The sequence below is a fragment of the Grampus griseus genome, assembly GCF_964374135.1.
Source record: "Grampus griseus genome assembly, chromosome: 2".
Lineage (NCBI taxonomy): Eukaryota > Metazoa > Chordata > Mammalia > Artiodactyla > Delphinidae > Grampus > Grampus griseus.
In genome coordinates this window covers 37508194-37534901 of record NC_139018.1, presented here as the reverse complement: position 1 = coordinate 37534901, position 26708 = coordinate 37508194, and the positions used below count along the sequence as shown (strand labels likewise).

The following is a 26708-nucleotide window of genomic DNA, read 5'->3' as shown; positions in this document are numbered from 1 at the left end:
TGGGAATCAAGCAAGATTTCCCCTCCAGAACAGCTTGACATTGTGACAAGCCTACCTCCCTTTTAACAGTGATAATTTGACAAATGTTGAGGGCTCATCATGTCCAAGGCACTGTTTGGGTGCCTTGGATACTGAGAAAAGTGCAAGACACGAGCCTCACTCTGAGGAGCTCAGGCTCCTGTTGAAAAATTAAAATATAGCCTTCTGCTATAGCTAGAAGGAATCTCAGAAGCTGTCAAGTTCAGACTCCTCATTTTTTTTAAAACACATCTTTTTAAAAATATTTATTTATTTATTTGGTTGCACTGGGTCTTAGTTGCGGCAGGTGGGCTCCTTAGTTGTGGCTCATGGGCTCCTTAGTTGCGGCTCACGGGCTCCTTAGTTGTGGCATGCAAACTCTTAGTTGTGGCATGCATGTGGGATCTAGTTCCCTGACTAGGGATCGAACTCCAGCCCCCTGCATTGGGAGCGTGAAATCTTAACCACTGCACCACCAGGGAAGTCCCAAGACTCCTCATTTTATACATGATGAGCTGAGTTCCAGAGAGGCGAGGAACTTACAAGGTCACCCAGGTTAAATGACAGAGTGGGTCTGCAACTTGGGTCTTCTGACCCCACTAGACATCTCTCCTTGGGTGTCTCATAGTTATTTGTGGTTCAGCATGTCCAGAAAATAACTCATCATCTCCTTCCCTTTCTCCATACCCCAGTTCCCTACCAATGAGCCTGCTTCTTCTTCTCTGACTCTGTGGGTATCTATACCATCTCTCTAGGCTGCCGGGTCAGAAACCTGGATATCCTTTCCCAGACTCCCCAATCTAGACAGACATCAAGTGCTGTCTCTTTCATCTCTGGATTATCTCAACAATTTGTCCCTCCACTCTTACCCCCATTACTGCTGCATTAGAGCAGACCCTCATCTCACAGATCCCTGCATTAGACATCTGAATGGGCTCCCTGCCTGCAGTATCACCCTTTCTGGTGCACCTATCCCATGGCCACCTCGGGTCTATCAAAATGCAATCTGGAACTCCCTTCTTCCAGCTAAAATGTTTCGATGACCTGTACATATTTGTTAGCATACATCTTTCCATATTCTGTTACAATTATTTGTTTATTTCTTTGTCTTTCTCACTAGACTATAGGATTGTGAAGGGACTGTGTTTTACTCATCTATGTAATTTCAAAACCTATCATAATACTTGCTGTTTGTTAGATGAATGAATGAATATTTATTGTATAGTCCATTAGAACAGTGACTAATAAATACTATATAGTTCACCTAGTAACTTTAAGGCTTATTCTCTTTCAGTAGTCACATCAGTAGCTGCTATAGTTTATCAAATTCCTTTTGCGTATAGAGGTCTCAAATTAGCCTCATCCATTCATGCATTTAGTAAATATTGATTGAGTTTCTAATATATTTAAGATATTACATTCGATAGATTGAGTTAAACTTTGCTCTGAATTTTAAATATTAGCACTAGATTCATGCAGGCACACTCTAAATGATTCTTTTATTCTTTTTAGGGCCTTGCACAAAGTAGGCACTTATTATTTAGTGTTTTGATTGTGTTTGATTTTAGTATTACTTGTATATTATATAGTATCTTGAACAAAATATGTACTCAACAAATATGTGTTGACCATTTCCTATGTTCCAGGAACTGGTTGTGAAAATTTTCTTTGTTACTTCTTATACATTTCTAGCATCTTATAAAATCTGTTAGAGAATTTGATCTGGGCTGCTACATTGGTTTAAATTTTGCCCAAAGTTCCTTCTTTGTGATACGGGTTGATAAGTTTTTTATACTTTCCACTAGTGAAGCAGAACACGCTATGATTTACAAAAGTCAATTAACTCTTGTGACAATTGAACAGTGATACTTCTGTGACAATCTTTTCTCCACTCACAGGAACTAGAGAACAGTCTCCGTTTACAAGATGGCACATTAGAGAAGATTTTAGCTTTAGCGAAATCCATCAAGCAAAATACATCTTCAGTGGGACAGAAGATTATTAAAGATGATATAAAATCACTTAAGTGTAAACAAAAAGATTTGGAAAACAGACTTGAATCTGCTAAGCAGGAGATGGAAAATTGTCTCAACAGCATTCTCAAATCAAAATGCTCAACAGAAAAGAGAGAAAAGTTTCCTCTGCCAGGCAGAGAGGAGCAGGTCACTTCTGATGTACAGGAGTCCACTGAGGACTCAGCTGCAGTGGAAAAGTTGGAGGAAGACTGGGAAATAAATAAGGTAAGTGCTTGTGATTACATCTCTAAGACATCGTGTCTGCGAATGAAGAGGTGTTGTTGGACTCTGAAAAGAGGGTCGTGAATCAAGCCTTCTGATTTCATAATTAAACCCTCAATCTGCTGGCTATTTATGATGCCCACTTGTCAAAAGAGCCCTTAGAAAACTGTCCAGGATTTCAGCAGTGAAATATTACTGTTCATCTGTTAGAAATGTCAGTCATCAATTTAGGTTTATTATTCTCTCTGATATGTAATCAGATACAGTTTCCTGGATCAGGCGCTCAAAGGCAAATTGGAAAAGGCAAAAGAAAATGTGCTGTACCCACATTTCTTAGGAAAAAAATCCAACAGCCCTATTTTTTAGGGTCTTTTTTTTTTTTCGGTTGATTTCATAATGAAATCAGAGACCATTTGAAAGGATAGGGGCCTTTCTTCTTACGTTAACCCTGTACTGCAAATGTATTTTTAAATGTCAGATCATTTGGTGTGAGAATATCAACATTCAGCCTCCTGATGGTCCCTGTGGAGAAGAAAGAATATTGTTTTGTTTTCATTCTAAACATCCAAATGGGTACATTTTCCTGTAGGTCTTAAAGTGCTTTCTCATAGGTTAGAGATTGAAATGGAAAAGGCACAAGAGCCATCCAGTAAGCTACATTTGAAAGAGCCTGCCTGTTAGCCTCTCACAATCCAGGGTCCAGTGGGACAGCAGCAAAGGTTAGACCATTCAGGTGTGGGTCCTCGTCAGCTTTTTATGGAATACCTAATACACAGGAATGAAGAGAGCCTGCACTTCTGTTGTCTTCCTAGAGCAGAAATCATGGAGGATTAGAGGAACCAGATAAGGTTTTCTAGAAATGTGTAAAACAAGGTTAAACGCCAGTGGAGCATCTCTCTGGCCATAGGAGAAGACTTCTAAATCCCACAAACAGTGTTAGATAGAGCTAAGGAAATATGTCTTAAAGGATTAGGGCCCTGTGGTGAAACTCTTGAAGCTGTACGTGTAAAAGAAACTTTCTTAACGGTATTTAAAGAGAGTAAATAAGTAAAAAAGGAAAAATACCTGAGTGCTTTCTATCCTAATTCATGACATTGCTAAAGAGATTTGCTTAATAACTTTAAGATTAGCTTCTCAGACCAATTTTGGCTGTGAACCCTCCAAATTCAGTAGAGTATATTGAAAACTATATAAAGATCATAACCCAATAAGATTTTTTTATTTATTAAGATTTCACTTAATCTTGAATGATGAGTTATTGATAATTTATGGCACTTCATTAGAATGATTTTTTTTAGAGCAGATGGAGGGACTTAAGTCTTCAAATAATTTTTGCAGGTCTGGCCTAGAGGAATCTAGTTTTAATTTCTAGCGACATTTTACCTTTTTTTCCCCCTCTTTTGTAACATGAATCTTTTTTCTTGAATCTGTGCTTCTTATCTTCTCTACGCTAAGTACTGACTGTATTTACTTTATTCTATGTAATGTTAGACCAAGATCAAGAGCAGTTAAAAAAATTTTTTTTAATTTTCATTTTATTAAAATTTTTTTATTTTTTAAGTTTTTTAAAATTGAAGTATAGTTGCTGTACCATATCATATAAATTGCAGATGTACAATATAGCGATTCACAATTTTTAAAGGTTATACTCCATTTATAGATATTATAAAATATTGGCTATATTCCCCATGTTGTACAATATATCCTTGTAGCTTATTTTATACCTAATAGGTTGTTAATCCCCTATTCCTTCCCCCTAACTTCTCCCCACTGGTAACTACAAGTTTGTTCTCTATACAAGAGCAGTTTGAAAGTTGAACTACAACTGGTATAAGAGATCAAAATCAGCATAGACAAATATAATACAAAGTGACAAATATAAGACGCAGGTGTAAATTAAGCAAGAGTCTCTATATAATGAATACATAGAGCACGGAAAAGCACAATTTACAGAATTATAAATCTGATTAATCAAAAACTATTGTGACAGTGAAAATAACCATTTAATCTATTAAAAACATTTATTGAGACCTCTTTTGTGCTAGTCATTCAGCTAGAAGTGAGAATACAATTGTCACAGTTTAAAATCTAATACTAATTAAATATCTAATTAATGCTCATTTCATGTGCCTTTTTGGAGCCTAGAAGGGCTTTTATCAGATTATGTAAAATTGTCTCCAGAAAACATTTTAGGAAGTTTTATTTCATTTTATTATTTCTTTAATAAATTGCATTTGGTCTTAGAGTTGCTGAAAGCGTGATTGCACTTTTCAAAATTGCATGTATATGTTTGAATCCATTGCCAAGACTTTCATTTTAGATGAAATTTAGGAGATATTTTACATCTGGACCTTTGGCTGAATTTTTCTTTAATATCAAGAATATTAACGCAGACTTAGAGACAAAAGAAGTTACAAAATGCAGTCTGAAGGGTGTGGTGCTTATGATCCCAGATCATACTGGATAATTTTACAGAGGTGAATTTCTAAAATTTTTTAAACATGAAAAGGCAAAACTGCCTTCCATTTACCCCTTCCTATATAGGTTAAGTGAAGTAACAAATTAGGATATGATAAAAAATGAGGACTGACTAATCTCTTAAGATTCCAGGTGTCCATAAAAGGAAATGATAAAAAGGAAACACAGGGAAATGGATACATTCTTCATTTATTATTTTTCTAAAAATTCATAAAGCAGCATTACGGCTTAACCTGTATTGAATGATCTTTTTTTGCCCACTCCTTACCAAGTGTCAACCTACATGACATAATTGCTCTTAAAAAAAAAAAAAAAAGTTTGTCTATAATTACCTCGTTAATTTCCTTGTCATTAGGTATAATTTAGTATGTCTGAATCATCTTTTGTTCTTTTCAACATTTTCTGAGCATTTATAATTTCAATATTTAAGAAGGCGCCCATAGAGAAATCCTGGAAGGTGGATGATCACAGATACAGAACATGCAAGGCGTCCAGCTGTGAGCGAGCGACCAGAAACTCAGGGGAGGCAGTACTAGGATGAAAAGGAGGAAAGAGTTTTCAGGCCTGGAGTAAATGATGTTTATTTCTGGTATTGGTTATCCTAGTAAGTCAGTAAAAAAAATTTTGTAACGGAACATGTAGTTGGGCCATGTGTCAACTCTGCCTTCCAAGTGTATTACTTTGCTCTTCTGGCCAGGATGCCAATCTTGTTTCTTACTCTAGAGGTATTTTTCTCAATCCAAGATTTATTTCTTTACAGGACAAGGGACTTACATGGTATACATGGTATTAACATCTGCAAGCAGCATGCATTTGAGAACGTGCTCCAAAGTCCTGAAATCTTAGGCTGAGAAACCTTAGAAAATGTCTCTCCTAACCCTGTGTTTCAGATTAGGGAATTAATGTCAGAAGATGTTAATCAGCCGAGTTCTCATTCTAGCAGAGCTGGGACTAGAGCCAGGCGCCTCTGCCCAGCCTGATGCTTGGTGGTCTACCTCACAGTTTTATTGAATGTGTTATGTGGGTTGTTCATTGAGGTTTAATATGCCAGTATGCTGTTTGACTCCAGTTCTCATGCGTGTTTCAAACCTTCTCTACTCTCGTTAAGCCCAACCAAGCCCTGTTCCTGTCATTCCTAACAGATCTCTGGTCCACAGCTGCTAGATTGATGGGTCCTCAATTTCTTTCCAACTCTACTTTATAAACCACAAATTGTTAATCTTGGCAATCGAAGACTAAATGAAATTCTCTTATTTATTTATTTTTTCTAATGTGAATTCATCTATACATCCATTCGGTAAAAATTTCTTGAACGGGCAGTTAGGGTTCATCGGTGAGTGAAAATAGACGTGGTCTCTATTCGCATAGAGCTTCTGGTCTAGAGGAGGAGACATACATTAATCAACTAATTAACTGATGAGAGGCTAATTACAGCAACTAAAGGAAGGAACACGTTTCGATGATTATCTATAATAAAGGAGGCTGGCTTGAACTGTAGTTCTCTGAAGTTCAGAGAGCTTCTCTAAAGAAACAGCACTTGACCTGAGACCAGCAGCGTGGATTGGAGATAACAGAGCTCAGAGCTGGGTGTCAGGAGCACTATTGGCAGAGAAAGTAGACTTTCCTCTTGTGGGGGGAGAAAACATGAGGAGTCAGAAACTGGAATAAGGCTACTGCATAGTGGGAGGAGGAGAGGAGAAGGACAGAGGTGAGGCCTGGGAGGTAGGCAGGGCTGGCTGAGTCCCAAGTGCATTACGGGTCATGTTAACATTTTAGACAATATGCTAAGAGAAAGAGGCAGCCTCTGAGATTAACCTGATCTGCCATTCGGTTTTGTCTCTAAAAGTGATGGATGTTTGCTTACGCTTAGAATTGTTGTTTTACTACTTCATGTTGGAATGCTTTAGAGAAGAAAGAAATATATCCTCTAGAGTACGTATGACACTGTCCCAATGTTGGCAGGTTATAAGTGATAGATGTAGTTTCTCACTGTCACAGAATTATTATAGCCACGGGGCCATTGCCCCTGAATGGGAAAAGGATAGTGAAGCTGTCATGGTCTTTACCTCTTGACTATGCTGCTAGGTTGCGCAAGCCAGAGACAATGCTTAGTTACTTAAAGCTCAGTGTTTTGAATGTTAAAGTAAAATGTTTACTTTGTGAATTAAGGGACATAAAAATGACAGTAACACAGTCCTACCCTTTAGGAGAATTGATGACATTCTTTCTCACCTCCTGTTCTTTTCCAAACAGGCCAAACTCAAAGAAAAGATACATGGTTGAAAAAAAGCAACAGTTTTTAAAAAAGTAAATATAGTTAGCAATATAACAGAACCAGGCTTTTGATAGAATCGTCATTTTCTACTTTAAATTTATTATTAACTTTGAAAATTCCATTTATGCTCAGAGGTTCAATATGTATGCTTATTAAGTTATACTTTGTTTTAAGTTTATACTGATCGTAGTATTTTTGTTTTTTTTTTTTTTAAGAGAAATTCCAGGAGAAGTGGAGAAGGGAAAGAATCAGATGTCCCGGGGCTTAGAGTTCATAAGGGCTCATGAGAGTCCATGCATTGGAGTGGTTACTCCAGAATGGACAGGGCCCTTGAAGAGAAAGGGAGAAAGGCCAACAAGAAAATCTCTAACCCAGAGAAAGGCCTAGGACCTACTTATTCTGACTGCGGGTGGGAAAAGAAGGTCTCCCATGAGAAATCAGAACCACCCTATATCTCAAACAGGTTTAGAGTCCAAATCTATACTACTTGCATTGTGGAGCAATTCAAGTTAAGAAATTAACATGTAAATCAGCCTCTGTCTTTATCTCCTTGAGGTACCTGGAAGAAGCAAACACAAATCTGCATAAGGGGGTGCGGTCAGTTCTACCGATCAGGTCATAGGAATTCCCACAATATAGTTTAAAAAAAAAAAAGTCTGATAACCCTGAGTTAGTATGAATCAGTCAGTCAATCAATAACACAAAGCAACATTCCACCAGAAGAGTCCTCATCACTAAAATTGAGAGGAATTAATATACTGGGATAGTGAGACAGTGCAGCAGTTTGAAACATACAATAATATGTTTTAAATGGTTAGTGATAGATGGATTTGAAATCATAATGAGAGAATAAAATACTTTGAGAAAAAAGGTTAGATTTGAAAAAGAACCATAAGGAACTTCAATAATGTTTTTTAAGTCATTGAGATTAAGATTGCTCTGGTCAAGTAGCACACTTGATACAGCTTGAAGAGAGAATTAGTTCGCTAAAATATGTTAGAAAATTACCCACAATCCAACACAGAGCTATAAAGAGATGGAAAAGAGGAAAGAGATTTTAAGGACCCAGTGGCTATAATGAGATGGTCAAACACAATTCTGGTAGGAGTTGTAGAAGGAGAGAATAGAGAGAATGGAGGAAAAGAAAGGCTGAGAATTTTCCAGAATTGAAGAATAATATGAATTCTCAATTTCAAGAAGTACAGAGAACCTTGAACAGGCTAAATAGAAATAAATTATTATGTATACATTATATTTTTGAGATCTCAGGGCTTCCCTGGTGGCGCAGTGGTTGAGAGTCCACCTGCCGATGCAGGGGACACGGGTTCGTGCCCCAGTCCGGGAAGATCCCACATGCCGCAGAGCGGCTAGGCCCGTGAGCCATGGCCGCTGAGCCTGCGCGTCCAGAGCCTGTGCTCTGCAACGGGAGAGGCCACAACAGTGAGAGGCCCGCGTACCACACACACACACAAAAAGGCCCTAAAAGCAGAAGCCCAAACAGGAAAAGATTGATAAATTTGACTGCATTAAAACATTAAAGTCATAGTCAACAAAAGATACCATATATAAAGTTTAAAGACAATCTACTGAGAGATAATAATTGCAGTACATAAAATGGTTAGAAGACTAGTATCCAGTATATAAAAGAACACTAGAAATTATAACCAACCCAATAAAAAATAGTCAATGATTATGCAGAAGTAATCCACAGGAGGTTAGACTCATATGACCAGGGAGCATAAAACAATAATGGTGTCAACTTCACACCCAATGTATTGGCAGACATTATTGTCTGTTAGTACCAAATACCAGAGATGAATAGGGAAAATACAAATTCTTTTACCTTGCTGGTAGGAACAAATCAATAACTGTCTATCGAGAATCAAAAGGAATAATTTCAGTTCTAGGAAAACGTCCCAAAGAAACTCACACATAAGTGCAAGAAGGCCTAAAACAAGGGTGTTTATCACAGTAATATCTATAATAGGAAAAGTTGGAAGCAATGATGATGTCCATAGTAGCCTGACAGACAAGTAAGTCGTGTTCATTCAGATAGCAGAACAGTATACAAACGTAAAATGACTGAATGGGATTTATATCTGACACCATGATAAACCTCAAAACATACCGCTGAGTGAGGAAACTAAGTTGTAAAATGATACATGTGTGATTCCAATTTTATAAGAATTAAAAATATATAAAACAATACTGTATGTATATTAACACATGTAGTCAAAGTATAAAGACAAGTATGTGTGGATTTTAGAATAGTGGTTAGTTCTAGGGAGGAAGAGATGAGAAAGGGTTGAGGACTGGGCTTTAAATTATATTTTTAATATAGAAAATTATATCAGTTATATCTGTGTCATGGGTAATGATTATCTGTTATATTCTGTTGTTTTAAAGATATTTGAATTCTCTTATAATTTAAAATAAGATGTTTCAAATGAGCCTGCAAAATAAAAATAACATACCGCTAAGGGTGATGAGCAAATGGTCACTGGCTATGAAATATAAAAGAATCTTTCCAGGAGCCAATCAGGACACAAGCCTGTGTTCTAACCTCTCGGGCATGAGCAAAGGAATGTTACCTTTTAAATTTAAAATGTTCATTTGAGGGATTCTGTTGGATTTTTTACCAAAGTGGAAACGTGGCTTTTGGAGTTGGTAAACAAATGGTGTTATGGGGTGATTTCAAGTTTTTTAGGATGCTCTCCCTGACCATGGAAGGCATATTACAAATGGCAGGTTATGAATGTGGCTAGTCCTTAAGTGACCAGTCCATCAGGTAAGAGAGACCAGGGCTCTGAATTCCTGATAAATTATTGATAAGAAGTAAAGTTTTCCTGGGTTTAGTATCTATGCCTTTAGCGCAGGAGCGCTTGCCCTACAGGTGGATTTGTTGGGTGCTGTAAGCAACAGTAGCCATCAGATTAAAAGGAGGCAGGCGTCCACCTCATAGAATTGCAGTTCATGGCATAGAGTACCCATGGGCCAATGAAATCTGTGGTGTAGCACCTCTGTCCTTTCCTCTCACAGCCTTCGTGGGTCTCCCACCCCCCACCCCCACCCAAGATGCTGCCTTCCATGGAGATTTTAACCATAGTTTGCACGAACAAATTGGAAATGGGGGAAATTTGAAAAATCATTTCAATTATTTGCAGCCTTGTAGAAGAAGTGACTTGTGCTAAGTGCCAAGTAAATACTTCAAAACCAGTAACACTGGTCAGCTGAATTTTCTTACCAGTTAGTATTGATGGAGCTCCAGACAGTATCTGTTTTATTTAAATAAACTCTAATTTTGGAATAGTTTCACATTGACAGAAAGCTTGCAAAGATAGTACAGATAGTTCTCATATATCCCTTACCCAGTTTCCCCTATTGTTAACATCTTATATTACTATCTAGTAATGTATCTACTATCTACTACTAAAACAGCAATTTCTACCTTGTTTGGATATGTGGACACATTTTATTCACAGACTTGATACCTCAAAGATTTTTACTGACATGAAAGTATATGGCAAAATTAAATGGTATTTCACTTATAAAGTAACCTGAAAATAAAAACTAATACCTTAGCAAAATAATGGGAAATCTTTTAAAATTACTGATAAAGTGCCTGTTGTATGTAAGTGCTCAACAAATATTTGCTGAAAGAATGAATAAATGAGTTGAAATGGCGTCTCTATATATCCTATTGAGAACCTCAATTTCTTAGAGCTTTCAGAAAAGATCAGATTACCCCACATATAACCTGCAATTGGAATTCTTGCCTTTACGTAATTTAAGGCATAACATTTTTTTTTTAAGAAGGAAATTCCTTTTTTTTTGTAAAGATTTTTTTGATGTGGACCGTTTTTTTTTTTTTAAGTCTTTATTGAATTTGTTACAATATTGCTTCTGTTTTTTTTTTTTTTTTTATGTTTTGTTTTTTTTGGCGAGGCATGTGGGATCTTAGTTCCCCGACCAGGGATCGAACCCGTACCTCCTGCATTGGAAGGCAAAATCTTAACCACTGCCAGGAAGTCCCTAGGCATAACATTTTTAATATGATGAAATTTTGGTACTTTGGTGTTTCCTTCATCTCTCCACTTACTATTTTAAACTACCAGTGGGTACCATTGAGTGCCTACCATTTATTTGCCCAGCCCTCTGCATTATGGTGAATACTAAGTATAAACTTTGGAACTTTTGCTTTTTCCATATCCGTTTTCTTTCTTTAAGACTGTAGATATTCCTCAGTATATAACTGAGCAATGCCAGATCCTATACTGTCTTGTCAAAAAAGTTTCATTTTTCTTGGTATACCAATATTAGCATTAAATATTGCATGGAAAAATCCTCTTTGGTAGTGGCCAGATATACTTGTGAAAAGTCTTTAATCTGAGTGAATAGAAGAAACTGGAATTATTTCATCAAGAAAAATAAAAAATTATTTATTTGAAAGGTAGACTATTCAGCAATTAATCTTTTTATGTTTTCAGAATTCAGCTGTGGAAATGGTTTTGTCAAAACAACTTTCTCTTGATGTTCAAGAAAGCATGAAAACCACTGAAGATGAGCAGAAAGTCAATGAGCTGCAAAATCAACCTTTAGAATTAGATGTTATGTTAAGAAATGAACAATTAAAAGAGATAGAGGTATGGAAACAAGAAAAATACTGACAACATGATTGCATCATTTATCCAGTACAATACAATATATTTTAATTACCAAAAAATTGCTTCCACAGAATGAAAAGTCTTATTTAACCTTTGCCTGATGATCAGTTTGGTAACTATATAATTATGTACTAATCAGTAAGTTGTATAAATCTTTCCATTTAAGAAGTGTAAAAGTTTAATGAACATTAGTCTTCTCTTTCACAAAGTTCCTAAAATCTTACTTATTCAGTAAGAAAATTTGGAGATTCTGACTTGCCATCATTCCTTTTCTTAGTCCTCTGTATTTTTCTGATTCTGACAAATTCCTTTTATTTTTTCTGATTATCAGCATTATGGGATACTCCTTCTTTGTTTTTACAGCTGTATTTTCATAGCTATGGAAAGGCATCTAAAAGTCCAATACATTACCATGTTTTTTAAAATGACCCTTACAATTTTAGCTAAGTTTACATAACAGTAAACATGTATCTCAAACAGGAAAGAGAAGGGATGCATGTAACTAATAAAAAGATAAATCTTCTTTAGACATTGTAGAATCTTTTAACACAATAGGGTGACCAATTTGCTACTAAACATTAGACCAATGGTGAGTGTTAGTCTACATTTTAACATGACTCTAGTAAAAAAAAAATCTTTTAAATGTCAGGACCTTAGTTTCTCTTGTGTGCAAATGAAATATTTAAAACATCTTCTTGGGATAGAATGTGTTACTGAAAGGAAAGAGCAAAGGGAAAAAAATAAATGAGTTAATTAATGAGTGAATGAGTGAGTGTATATTTATTGATTTCCTTGACTTGTTTTTAGGAATTATGTACCCAGTTGGAAGCAAAGAAAGCAGCCATTGAACCACTAGAACAAATTGAATATCTGAAGAAAGCAGAAACAAGTGCCTTGTTTCCCCACAGTGAAAGGTATTCAGTGCAGCACTTGGACAATCTGCTTCAGGCACTTATTACTTTGAAGAAAAAGAAAGAAAGCCAATACTGTCTCCTTAAAGATTTTCAGGAACACCTCGTGGCAGTTGAATCCTCGATGAAAGCCTTGCTGACAGAAAAGGAAAGTCTAAAAGTGTAAGTATAAGAATTTAGGATGTGCATTCTTTGTGTTCAACCATAGGCTCCACTGCCTTGGACAGGCCCAGGGTGTTAAGAGTTTATACTATTAAAGAATATTATGATTTTAATACTACAGTGTGGAAATTAATTTCATATGGAAACCATTGAAGAAAATTCTGTTGGTTTCATGCAAAAAATATTCATATTAATTTTACAATTAAATTATATTAATTTTACAAATTAATTTATTAAACTATTAACTCACTCTATAAATATCTGCAAAATAAGTTTAAGTTCTATGGAATTTAGCATTTTTTTTGCCAAGAGATGATTCTAAACTATGGGAGGGGGGCAGACACATTATCAATACAATTGTTTTTTTTTTTTTTTTTTTTTTTTTGCGGTACGCGGGCCTTTCACTGTTGTGGCCTCTCCCGCTGCGGAGCAACAGGCTCCGGATGCGCAGGCTCGGCAGCCATGGCTCACAGGCGCAGCCACTCCGCGGCATGTGGGATCTTCCCGGACCCGGGCACGAACCCGTGTCCCCTGCATCGGCAGGCGGACTCTCAACCACTGCGCCACCAGGGAAGCCCAATACAATTGTTTAATATTAACATACTTGGTTTAAATAGTTTGGAACATAAGGAATATATATGTATTGTAATGGTTTCTTTTTATATGTATGTACTCCTTTTGGCTTTGAAAATGATGGCTGAAGATTGTAGATATAGTCATAACTTGTAAACATTTTCTCATTATTAAAAAGTTTTATTTTATACTTTTGCCTAAATGGGGTTCACTTTCAGTGACATCCTTTGAGGAAACAATTTTATATTTAAAAGATTAGTCTGATGATTGTACCTTCTTAGTCAATATCTTTATCATTATTGTTGGTAAGATGATAACGAAGGGGTTGGATGTTGTAATTTAGCTTAGTCCTAGCCTAACTTTGTACAAGTACTTTACAGGTGACAGAGTACTTTTACATACATTCTTCCCTTCACTTTTCACTCCCTTCCTGTGCTTCTGCATTTTTATGATACTCATTTTATAGACAAGGTTTCTACATTGTCACACATTAATTGAGAGCTACAGTAAACAAGATTCTGATTTTTATTTTAAGGACAGAGTGTTCTTACAGACAACCTAATCTTCTCTTCTGTGAATTCAAAGCAGAATTAATTTCTTTTAATGACAGCTAACCTCATGTTGATGTATAATAAATATTAATCAGCTCCATTTTTCTTCTTTTGCTAGGGGACCACTGGACAGTTCAACCCATATGGACAAAATTAAAAAATTACTGGCATCAATAGAAAAAGAGAAAGATTCTTTAAGCAAGTTGAAAATCGAATGGGAAAATTTATCATACTGTCTGACTGACATGGATAAGAAGCTGTTGGAAAGCCAGATGAAGCAACTTGAACATGGTTGGGAGCAAATGGAACAACTGGTCCAGAAGAAGTATTCTCAGCAAGTGGTGGGACATGATGAGTTTACGTTTCTCATGAGTAAGATCCAAGACCTTGAAATTTCTCTGCAGCAGCAGCAGCAGTGTCTGCAGTTAAGGCTGGACTCTCCAGAAGAAGAAGGGAATCAAAGCATGGTTGCCTTGGCCTCTGAACTCCAGACTATCAAGCATAGATTTTCTGTGTTCAGAGCGCGAGCTGAACTTCAGATGAAGAGGATTTGGGGAGAAAAGGAAAAGAAGGTTTTAGAAGATGCAATAAATAATTTGCAGAAGCAATTGGAAGCATTGGAACCATTAAACATAGAGGTGGAAAATCAGATCAAGAAGTGTGAGACCAGGTACAAGATGAAAGAGGCTATCTTATGGGTCAAAAATCTGTTAGGTGAACTCATGCCTACCATTTCCCTTCTCCCAGACAATATTCTTTCACAGATCAGAAAATGCAAGGTGGTGCACGATGGCATTCTAGATAAGCAGCAGGTTGTGGAGTCATTGGTTGAAGAGGTCAAAGATAATATTCCTAACCTTACAGCATATGAGAGCAGTGATTTAAATAACCTCCTACAGGACTTACAGAATCAATACCAAATGCTAGTTTTAAAATCAACTCAAAGATCACAGCAATTAGAATTTAACTTGGAAGAAAGAAGCAAATTTGTTGGGGTAATAGGGAAGGTTCAACTTTCACTTCAAGGAAATGAAACACTGATGATCCCCAAGATGCAAACAACCTCCACAGAAGCTGAACTAGAACATCAGTATGTCACTTTGACCATTTCTCAGAAGGAATTGCAGGAAATTGAGAGTGTAATCGCAACACATCTTCAGGAACAAACAAACATCTGTAAAGATCTAAGTGTATTTGAAAGATTATTTCTAGATGATCAATTGCAAAATCTTAAGACTAGAGCCAACAGAACACAAAGATTCATTCAAAATAAATGTAATGAAGTAGAACACAAGATAAATTTTTATAGAGAATTTTATGAAAAAACATCTGTGCTTCAGAAGGAGGTTGACCATATACAGCACAATGAACTGCTACTAAATCCAGAAATAAATCCACATGTTAAAGAGGAGTTGTATCGTCTTAAAGACCAAATCACTGGTATTCGATCTAGTATCCTACAAGTATTGAAACTCAAAGAAGTGTTTGACTGTATAGGATTAAATTGGGATTGGTCCCAACTTGACCAATTACAAACCCAAATACTTGAAAAAGAAAAGGAACTTGAAGAAAAAATTAAGCAGTTAGATACATTTGTGGCAGAATATGGCAAATATCAGGCATCACTAGGTAAATTGAGGGCTGTGGATCTGCAAGTTAAGAAAAGGACTGAAGCACTACTAACAACGCCTGACACCCCGCCAGAAAGCAGTCTGCTCAATGCTCAAATTTTGAATCAGAGAATCAGGAAAGTCATGTGCTTGTATCATGAAATAATCAAGAAATTAAGTGAAAATAAGGACTTTGATGACTCATTCAAAGAGAAAGAAATGCTACAAATAAACCTGTATGCAGAAGAAAGTGATAAGTTACACAGGGTTCTCCAAAATATAGTCCTGGAATCCCAACCGAAAGAAATGGATGAAAAGAATTTTCAGGACAAACTAGAAAATTCCTTACATGTTTTAAATCAGATAAAATCTCAGTTACAACAGCCTTTACTTATAAATTTGCAAATTGAACATATTCAAAATGAAAAAGTTACTTGTGAAATGTTTCAAGAACAAGTTCAGGCAGAAATGGATAGCATTAAAGCTGTGACTGTTCTTGAAAAGCAAAGAGAAGAAAACTCTTCTGAAGCTAGTGATGTGGAGACAAAATTACATGACATTGAAGATCTTTACATGCAGCTTAATGCAAGCATTGATTTGCGCACAGTAAGTTTTTTAATTAGTTCATTAATGTAATTGTTCATTAATGTAATTGTAATGTAATTGTTGTAATTTCATGATTTTATGTTTTACTCTAGTTAATATCCACATTTCTCAAGAAGTTACACATTCTATAGAAATATTCTGCACAGGAGAATAGCCATTTTAAAGAACTTCAAAGGTCCAGTTTATAATCCCAGCTCATTCTGTATCTAAATACAGTTCCTTACAGTTTGGAAAAAGTTGAGTTTGACACCTTTATTTCTATATCCCTCGTAGCTTCTGTTGAGCTCAGAACCAAAAAGTTTGTGATTTTTGTTTGTTTGCTTTTCAGAAATAATAGAGAGTAGTGGAAGAAATACGGTATAAAGAACACAAGATAATAACTCCACATTTATTTAGAATTTACAGTGTCTAAGAACTATGCTGAACACTTTATCTTGAATCCTCATAGCAACTCTGTGAAATGGGTGCTATTACTAGCCCCGTTTTAAAATAAGGAAATTGAAGTTCAGAAACACCAACAGTTTTCTCAAGGTCTTGAAATAGTAACAGAACCAGGATTCATGTTGAGATCTGTGTGATTTTAGGGCAGGGGTCATCAAATTAAGGCCCATGGTCCGAATTTGCCCAGGCACCTGATTTTGTAAATAAAGTTATATTGGAGCACAGCTATGCCCATTCCTTACTGGCTTGTGTATGGCTGCTTTCCTGCTACAACAGCAGGGCTGAGTAGTTGTGACAGTCCGTATGGCCTGCAAAACCTAAAATATTCGGTCTGACCCTTTACAGGAAAAGTTTGCTGATCTCTGTTGCAGAGCGACGACAACAAACTCCCTCCTTTCTTGCAATAATAGGGTAGATATCTTAGGCATCATCTAAACACACTGTTCTTAATATAATGCCCTTCACTGTGTTTTCAGAGTTGTCACGCTGAATTTCTAGAATGGGGACGTTAACTCCCTTCTTTTTTTTTTTTTCCCTTTTTTCTTTTTTGTGGTACGCGGGCCTCTCACTGTTGCGGCCTCTCCCGTTGCGGAGCACAGGCTCCGGACACGCAGGCTCAGCGGCCATGGCTCACGGGCCCAGCCGCTCCGCGGCATGTGAGATCTTCCCGGACCGGGGCACGAACCCATGTCCCCTGCATCGGCAGGCAGACTCTCAACCACTGCGCCACCAAGGAAGCCCAACTCCCTTCTTTAATTCAAAAAGTTGTTAGATAATGTATTTGAACTATTTTGCTAAGGTATAAATGCTATAGAAATATAAAGTCATATGAACCCTAATACATTCTTTAAATTGGTACTTAACAAATTCTCTGCTTGATTTTAATACAGTTTCCAGAAACAATGTACATAAATCCCCAAAATGATATATTTAGAGCTGGACTGGAAGGGCCCTCTAAAGTTATTTATTTCAACTATTTGTTGTTTCAGTGAGAAGACTTGAGGTCTGGAGACATTAAGTGATGTGCTCAAAACTAAAGTTAGTGGCAGAGCCATTAATTTAAAAATACAAGAGGTTTGGTGTGTGGGGGGTCTTTTCAGTTTTTTTCCCACAGATATTGCTTAAGGTTATATACATTAAATATATTCAATTGTTTTATATAATTCATAGTCTAATACAAGAGTTCTAGAGCAGGAACATATGTCATTAGACATGATTCATGAGATGTATCTTTAAATTTAGATTAGATTTAGCAAATCTGGAAACCATTTTCTTTATGCAAAGAAAAACTTAATCATTTTTGTTTTTTGTTTTTTTTTAGTTTAAACTTATTCATTTTTAACTATTAGTGTAATATTATTAAACTATAAGTGTGAGATGCTCATTCTTTATGACACAGAGACATATTATGAATGTATCACAAAAATTCAAGAATGACAAAAGTTTGACAGTTTTCATCCCGGCATTTAATCTTCCATTCACCAGAATGTCTTGAATGATGCTTATGGAAATATGGCACGCTATAATGAAGCAGTCGCCAGGGCCATGGGGATCATCACTGCCCTTGAAGCCATCATTGCATCCCATAGAGTAGACCTCGATAATCCAGAAGAATCAATAGAGATGCCTCGCCGCAAACAAGAGGAACTGAAGTCCACAATAGCAGACATCCAGGACCTCACCGAGAATTTGGGGACTATATGCAGCCCAGAAGCTAAACGACAACTTGAGTGTACTTTACAGGAATTAGTTTCTAAGGACTCAGCCATGAGGGAGGCAGCCAAAGTAAAGGAAGCTGAAGTAGAAAGGTAGGTACTTCTTTCTAAAGGTAATGCTTTAAGAACAAAATATAGATTTGTTTATAATTAACATGTACACATTTGAAATAATTTGGAAAACATGGAAAAGTAAGAAAAAATCACTAAGGAAAACCATGGCAAATATTCTATTGCATTTATTTCATTTTTTCTTAATGAATATTGAGTACTTAAAACAGAATGTTTATAGAAGTCTGAGTATGGTATAAAGAATGATGATAAAACAAACACCTTTGTACCCAAAGGTTCAAAGATAAACATCATGATTTTTGAATTCTCTTGGGTACTTCTTCCTTCTCCTCTCAGAAGTAACCATTATCCTGTTTTTTATTTACCATGCCCTTGCTTTTAAAAATATTTTTACTACATGTTTGTGTCCTGTTTTCATGTATATGTATTCTTCTGTGACTTCATTTTTTCAAACTTACCATTATGATCCTGAAGTTTATTCATGTTTTTGTCTGTAGTAAAATATTCACTCACCCAGCTGTTGGTAAACATTTGTGTTGTTTCTAGTTTTTGCATTCACAAACAGTGCTTCTAGGAACATTTGCAAATGCAAGAGCTTCCTTTGGGTGTATAACTAGGATTGTGATTGCTGGGTCAAAAGGTATGCACATCTTAAATTTTTAATTCCAAATGATTTTACCCATTTCTACTCAAACCAGCAACATATTAATGTTCCAGTTGTCCCATATCCTCACCAACACTTAATGTTGTGAGATTTAATTTTTGCCAGTCTGATGGTTAAGTGATACTTCATTGTGGTTTTAATTTGCATCTTTATTACTGTTAATGAATTTGAGCCTCTTTTGTGAATATTTCTTCATCTTTCATCTTCTGAAAAATGCCTGTTCAAGACAATTTTTATTGGGTTGTCTTGCTTTTTCTTATTGATTTGTAGGGATTTATTCTACATTTTGGAGGCTGGTCTTTGTGTTATATGTGTTACAAATTATCTTTACAGAGGGGATGTCCTAATAAACATCCATCCTGGGTGTGCTCCGGGCTTTATCCTCTGTCCCCAGCATTCCAGGTGAAGGTCAACAAAACTGAAACTTGACAAATGTCCTCAAAGTGAAAAACTGGCCTTGGAGCTTAGCTTGTTTTTCTGTATTTCCACTTTTACATAGTTTGGGGCCTCTGAATATTCCTTAATTCTTTGCCAGTTTATTATTGTGTTTTAAGAATTTTTAAAAATATATCTTTGATACCTAATTTTTTATTGTTTTCAGTGGGGGATTTAGGTTGTATCTATTTTGTATACATAATTTTATTCATAGTGTTTTTTTTTAATGTAGCACAACATTGTACTATATAAAAATAGGCTGCTTTTACTTTACTTTATAAAATGAACTCTTCCTTATTGTAACAAAACTTCATATAAAAGCAATTGTAATTATTATATAATATTTTTTAAAACGGATTGTTGTAACTTACTTAACCATATCTTTTGTTGGCATAAAGTGTGTTCTGATTTTTGCCATTTAATTAACAGTCTAATAAGTAAAAAGATTTTACTGTGTAAAAGGTTTTATAAGGTATAGGATAAATTTCTTATGTTAGGATTGATTCCTTAAGATTAATTGCAGAAGTTGGATCAAAAGATATGAGCATTTTTAAGACTAAGTGGTTTTCTACAAGAATTGTACCAATTTACACCTTATTAGCAGTGCTCAAGAATGCAGTTTTCCAGTTTAGGTGTTTTAGAAACAGTCTTATCTGCCTGTTAAAGTTTGCATTAAAAGTCTCATGCAGGTCCTTTGAGGAGGAGGTAGTCAATAAATATTTGTTGAAATACACTGAGTAGCAAAAAGAGAATTACATTCTGTTTTTTACTAAGTGTTCAGAATGCATTCTGGGAAGTTCAGAATTTATTGTACTAAATAAAATTTAACATTACTTTTTTTTTCTAACTGTGTCTCACTAGGTGTCTTGAAAATTACAAAGGCTATAGAAAAATAAAAGAGAAAATTTGCACTGACCTCAGCCAGATGGAGACAGTTCTTGGGCAGTCCATGTCCCCACTGCCAATGTCATACAAAGAAGCTTTAGAGCGCTTGGAACAGAGCAAGGTAATAGAACTTGCAAATCTCAGTAACACTATGTACAAAAAATTGGCAGAAAGCAGGTGGAGGCATCACGGGATGTGGCTCTGTTATGACCCACAGAAATCTTCATCCTGAGTTGTACACTCAACAAAATTCCTAAACCAAAAGCCATGGGGAAAATGAGGCATTGGTTCTGAGAAATTGAATCATTTGGGTTCACAGGACAGTCTTCTCCCCAGTAGTTCCTGTCCTTATTAATCATTCTTTCTAAAGCATTACCTTGCATGTTGTTTTGTTGGACATCGCTGGATCAATGACAGAGCATTTAATGTAACTTTCAGAAATGCTAAATTCTAGTTACTTCTTATACTCTATTACTGAGCAATTTTAGTTTTTGCATATATTCATCTGTCACAGTATATGGTATTATGTTATTAGCATTTGGATGAGGACATTCTAAATCATCTGTGCTTATCATCTACCACAAAACAAACACAAAACCAAAAAATATAAATAATGTGTATGTGGTTGATTACAGTAAGCATTGTACAAATTAGCTATGTAGTAAAATACGAGACTTACATTAAAATAAGAAAGTGAACTTCTAGGATATTTACCTTGGAAAACACATTTTTACTTAGAAAAATTGGTTGATAGGTCATTATTTGTCCCCATAGTTCCAAATTCATGTGCAATATAATAATACATAGATGCTTCTCATCTGTCTCAAATTGACTTCCAAAAGGACTAAAAAATGGATGATGTAATACTCATGGATGATTTTAAAACATTAATTGTTCAAGATTAAAATAGTTTATAAGTTTCAGGATAGTTCTGAATTCAGAAAACTTCTATCCCTCCTATTCCTTTTCTTTTCTTTCTTAAGACCTTGGTGTCAAATCTTACGTCAGCCAAAGAAGAGCTCATGAAAGTACGACAGGTCCTCAGACACTTGAGACCCATGTGCACAGATAGTGACAGCCTCTGTTTACTCAGAAGCACATCTGCTCTATGGGAGAGATGGCTGAGTTTGATGGAAGCTGTTAAAGAATGGGAGTTGTGGTGTGAAGAACTGAAGCAGGAGTGGAAATTTATCCATGAAGAAGTAAGTGTTTCATTTGCAACAGTCAAACCGTACAGTTTACTAACACATGTCATTTAAATTGTTTTATTATTTTCATTTTTTTTAAAATATAAAACAAGTCCTCAACCTGCACCATTTGTTTACATCACGTGCATGGAACATGTAAATGTTTATAGAGGTCAGGTCCTAGCAAAATAATCTCCAAGGAATTATTCAAGAATGACTCAAATTCTTTCATGACAGTGGCATTTTTTTGGTGTCAAATAATTCTTAGAAATAAGTGGCTACTTGCTTATATGAGCTTTAAAATCTTTATCGTGCAGATAAGCTAAGCCCTCTTAAAAATGTCTCTCCATCACACTAGAGGTTAGAATAAGGTAATATTCATAATAACCAATTAATTTTGAAATTAATTACAGTGGTTAACTGTGGAAATTAACTACTATTGTTAATAAGTATGACCTAAAAATGTGTATGATGTTCTTTCTGAAGACTGTCTCAAAGAAAACCTCCATAATATATATCGATCACAGATGTTGATTTAACCATGGTTGAGGCCTTAGGCATCCCATACATTTAGAAAGAAAATTTAAAATAGTATAAAAATATCTTAGGGTATTCTTTAATCTTTCCAAAGGACCAGGTATAAATGAGGTACAAATCAGAACATTAAATGAAAACCCTTCTCTCTTATTCCTGTTAAAATTTCTGCTGAATTTACTTAAGACAAATATAATCAATACTAGATTAGCAGTAGGTCACCTTGCCTTAGGATTTAAATGTTTAGCACTATCATATTTTCCTGCTTAAAACTTGTTATTCTTGAAAATGAATATCATTTTGATGGTGCTGTTGGGGTTTGGTTAGTAAATAGTCTCTTGAATGTTAAAACTCCAAGGAACTTTGTAAATTGTCCTTTTAGCAGGGCCGCTAGCCTCCAGCTCTTTCCCATCCACAATGGCACGGTTTACTGAGGTCCTTCTGTGCAGTGTGTTCCTGTGTGCTGTGCTAAGAAGGCAGTTCAGGGAATTCCCTGGTGGTCCAGTGGTTAAGACTTCACACTCCCACTGCAGGGGGCACGGGTTCCATCCCTGGTCAGGGAACTGAGCCGCGAGGCGCGGCCAAAAAAAAAAAAAAGAAGAAGGCAGTTCACGCATGATGCTGCTGAATCTCGGCATGGCCCTCAAGAGTTACCTATTATCACCATTTTCTATATGAAGAAGCTGAGGCACTGAGAGATTTGAGTTGGTACAAGCCTCCGAGCTAGTGATTAAACTGGGACTGTGGGCTGGGGCCACATCTATTTTGCTCACACTGTAACTTTAGAAGCTGAACAGGGCTTTGCACTTAGTGGGCACTTAGTATTTGTTGAGGGACAGCTCTTATTCACATCCAGGTTTAGGCTAATCCTAAGATTATTGTTCTTTTTATTTTATTACATTATCTTTCTCTTGCCCTCTACCCACTGGCAATCATATTTTAGTAGTTACGTAATAGTAGTTATTTTTGTAGTTATCCATACAAGCATTTGACAATATCTGCTAACAAAATGTGTTTTTCAAAGAATAACACCAACAAAATATGTTCTCACGTAATAACAATAATAACAACAACTGCTAACACTTAATGGGCACTTAATTGAGCACGTGTCAGGCATAGTTCTAAGCACTTTACATGTGTTTACATTTATCCTCGCAAGAATCCTATGAGGATGAGATTATCATTCTCATTTTATAGATGAAGAAAATGAGACACAGTGAGATTAACTTGCTCAACTTTATAAGTGATAGAAGATTCAAATGTACACTCTGTTTTTAACCACTAAACTGTCAACTTAAATGATTTTTACACATGCCAAAATTGATGTAAGATTTTAAAATAGCTTTTATCCATTCAATAAAAATTATATCATCTAAATACCTGTACATGCAAGATTCTGTTGGCATGGTTGGTGATTTTACACGTGACAAAATGAATTTCTGTTTTTAAAAACGTCTGTACTGATACAACAATCCAGTATCTTTATGAAGAAAGGTTTTGTGTAAGTAGATTTTTGAAAACTTAAATGCTTGTTTAAATTTACAAATTCAAAAATTAATTTAAATTTTGATTTACTGTTTTTTTTCCCCCTAAAATCTTACCTCCCTCTTAAGCAGAATCTGCTTGATTTAATTATTCATTTCTGGTTATTCAGGATCATCATTTTATGCTTCACTGATCACAATGTGCTAGAATAAATGCATGTCTTCAAAGATATGGGAGGGGTAAGGCTGTCTTCTTCCCCTTGTACCCAAGATCCAGAAGTCTTTCCTGTTTTAGTTTCTACTTTGGCTGCTTACAGGTTTTTCTGTTTCTGTCTCTGTGTTTACTCTTGGAACAACTGTGGCTCCTTCTCCCTTTCTAGACTCAACTTTATAACTGACTGTGAACCTAAAAGTTTTATAACCTGTCCAAGGAAAATCATCCAGGGGCTGAAGAGTGAATGCATAATCTTTGTGGCAACTATTTACTTATTTGGGGGCTGCCATCATTCTTTTTGGTATAAAGTTTGCTGCATTTTGACAAGTGCATACAGTCACGTGACCACCAATGAAATCAAGACTTAGAACATTTCCACCACCCAAGAAAGTTCCATATGCCCCTTTGTAGTCAGCTCCAGCCTGTGGCAATTATTAATCTGTTTTGCCATCTTCAGAATGTCATATAAACAGACTCGGATAGTTTGTGGCCTTTTGAGTTTGGCCTTTTCTCGCTAAGCATAATGCATGTGAGATTCATTCATGCTGCTGCTTGTATCAATAGTTCATTTCTTTTTATTCCTGAGTAATAGTCTGTCAGACTCATGCACAGCAGCTAGTTTATCCATTCACAATTTGAAGAATTGCCTGGCTTTTGGATAAAATTATTGTCCTAAAAAAAAGTATTCTTCCCCCTTGTGTTCTCCTCCTAATGACTTAACAGCTTTACAGCAGAGAGCAGAACCTGAGACAGGGGCTTGTAAGCAGGTGGTTTATTTTGGAAAGTGATCCAAGGGAACAGGAATGGGAGATAGGAGAACTGACACAGGAAAGGTTAGAGCCTTTAGTCACTTTACTCTTATTGGATCCTGGTTGCTGCAGTTGCCCATTTATGGTTATCGCTGGCCATGGAAGCACCAAGAGATGCTCCGTTAAGTCCTGGATTACGGACATAGTTCTTTCAACCCCAGTGTATATTGGAAACCCTAGGTGGACAGTTACCTCTGTCAACATAGCAACTCCTTTCTTTGCATGCTGGTTCTTTGGTGGGGGAGTGAGGGGACTGCAAAATGACCCAGTAGAACCTGAATCCCATTCCCTGGTGGAAGTGTAGCTGCCTGCTTGAGAACTAGGACTTCAGTTCAACTGAATTTAGGTTTGAGGGGCTGGAAAGCACAAATTCCATAACTGGGTCTCTTGGAGAGGGGCCAATCTACACATGTAGATTGGGTACACATGTACCCATGGATTCTAGTGATTGGGGACCCAGCTGCAACCTATGGCCCAAGTGACAGGGCAGCTTATGCCATAGCCTGGTCCTGCAGCGCTGCCTCCTCAGCACTGGCGGCGTTCTGATGAATGGATCTGAGCAATAGTCACCAGTGTAGCATACACGGCCGCCAAAATCCCAGAAGGCCCATCCAGTGCCGCACCTCTTTCTTGGCAACAGAGGTGCAAGACTGAACAACTTGATCTTTACCTTATAGAAGTCCCCTGGCATGCCCCAGACTACTGGCCCCCCTGGGAGCTTAATTGATGCTGGGGTTCCTGAATTCTCATAGGCTTTATATCTCACTCTCTGGCATGTCTTACTGGGCATCCAGGTCCTCATTTATCATTTCAGTTAGCATGATATCATAAATGTAGTTGACCTCTGTGATATTCAGTAATGTCAAGATTGCAGGATGGCTGACTCTGTCTGAACGTAGAGCAGGAATGTTGGCAATGCTGGGACAGAATGTGGTAAAGGTACAGTGCTGCTGAGGAGAGCGCCAGAGGATTTGAAGAGGGAATGAGAGGGATCTGATTTTCTGTCTTTGGTTCTGAGTTTCAGGGCCAGTAGAACTCCACTTTCTAGATATTTTATTTATTATTGATAGGTTATATATTTCTGAGTTCTGCATTTAGCTGTGGTTGAGAAAGACACGAGCAGTCCAGTAATTTGGGCTGCTTTCCCATTGGTGTAAGTGAGTGACAGGGTATTGAGGGCTTACTTTTTTGAGCATTGGATGTGAAAGAAAAGAGACCTGTAGAAAAAATGCCCAACCTCTTCTACTTCATGGATGCAGTTTGGTGGAGCTCATTCTAACTAACTTAGAGGTATCTCAGTCAGGAGAAATAATTGCTTTAATAAAGCAACTGAAATTGGAAGGAGAAAGAAATTATGAAAATATTCAGTAGCATTTCCTTCAGCTCATAACAGCAATACATTTTTTTTTCTTTTTTTTTTTTTTTTTTTTTTTGCGGTATGCGGGCCTCTCACTGCTGTGACCTCTCCTGTTGCGGAGCACAGACTCCGGACATGCAGGCTCAGCGGCCATGGCTCACGGGCCTAGCTGCTCCGCGGCATGTGGGATCTTCCCGGACCGGGGCACGAACCTGTGTCCCCTGCATTGGCAGGCGGACTCTCAACCACTGCGCCACCAGGAAAGCCCAGCAATACTTCTTTTTAATCACACATATACATGATCAGTAGCTGGGAACTATGGGATTGGGATAGTGGAGAGATAATACTCCCAGCTGTAGGAAGACAAATATGACCTTGAACTGGGATGTGGCTTTGGGAATCCTTTGAAGAGCCAGTATGTAAAAATTATGATTGCTGAGTCCTGAAGTGGTAAGAGTATATTTTACTTATTTTAGCTCCCTGTTTTTTCTTTTTCTTTTTTTTTGCTTATTGAATTAGATTGAACGAGAAGCAATTATTTTAGATAATCTTCAAGAAGAACTCCCTGAAATTTCCAAAACAAAAGAGGCAGCCACCACAGAGGAATTCTCGGAGCTGCTGGATTGTTTATGCCAATATGAAGAGAATGTGGAGAGGCAGCAGCTGTTACTGGCCCTACTTCTGCAGCGCATAAAAAATATCCAGAACACTCCTGAAGGCTTAAGACCTATGGGGACTGTTTCTGCATCTCAAGAGATTATGTCTATGCAAGAACGATGCCACAAGTAAGATTTATGAAAAACTATTAAGGAAATGTGCTTGACCA

General features: G+C 36.7%; 1 protein-coding gene across 4 annotated transcripts in view; it reads left to right on the top strand.

Moving 5' to 3' along the window:
• The window catches only part of SYNE2 (spectrin repeat containing nuclear envelope protein 2), a gene marked incomplete at its 5' end in the record, with an annotated part of 272663 nt that overhangs the window by 107213 nt on the left and 138742 nt on the right, over positions 1–26708 (top strand). For all 4 annotated transcript variants that reach the window (XM_082648159.1, XM_082648158.1, XM_082648156.1 and 1 more), the window contains 8 exons: positions 1917–2258; positions 11496–11651; positions 12480–12745; positions 13988–16085; positions 18012–18334; positions 20274–20418; positions 21281–21499; positions 26402–26667. In XM_082648159.1, the coding sequence (XP_082504285.1) occupies positions 1917–2258; positions 11496–11651; positions 12480–12745; positions 13988–16085; positions 18012–18334; positions 20274–20418; positions 21281–21499; positions 26402–26667 (3815 nt within the window). The remainder of the gene's footprint in view (positions 1–1916; positions 2259–11495; positions 11652–12479; positions 12746–13987; positions 16086–18011; positions 18335–20273; positions 20419–21280; positions 21500–26401; positions 26668–26708) is intronic.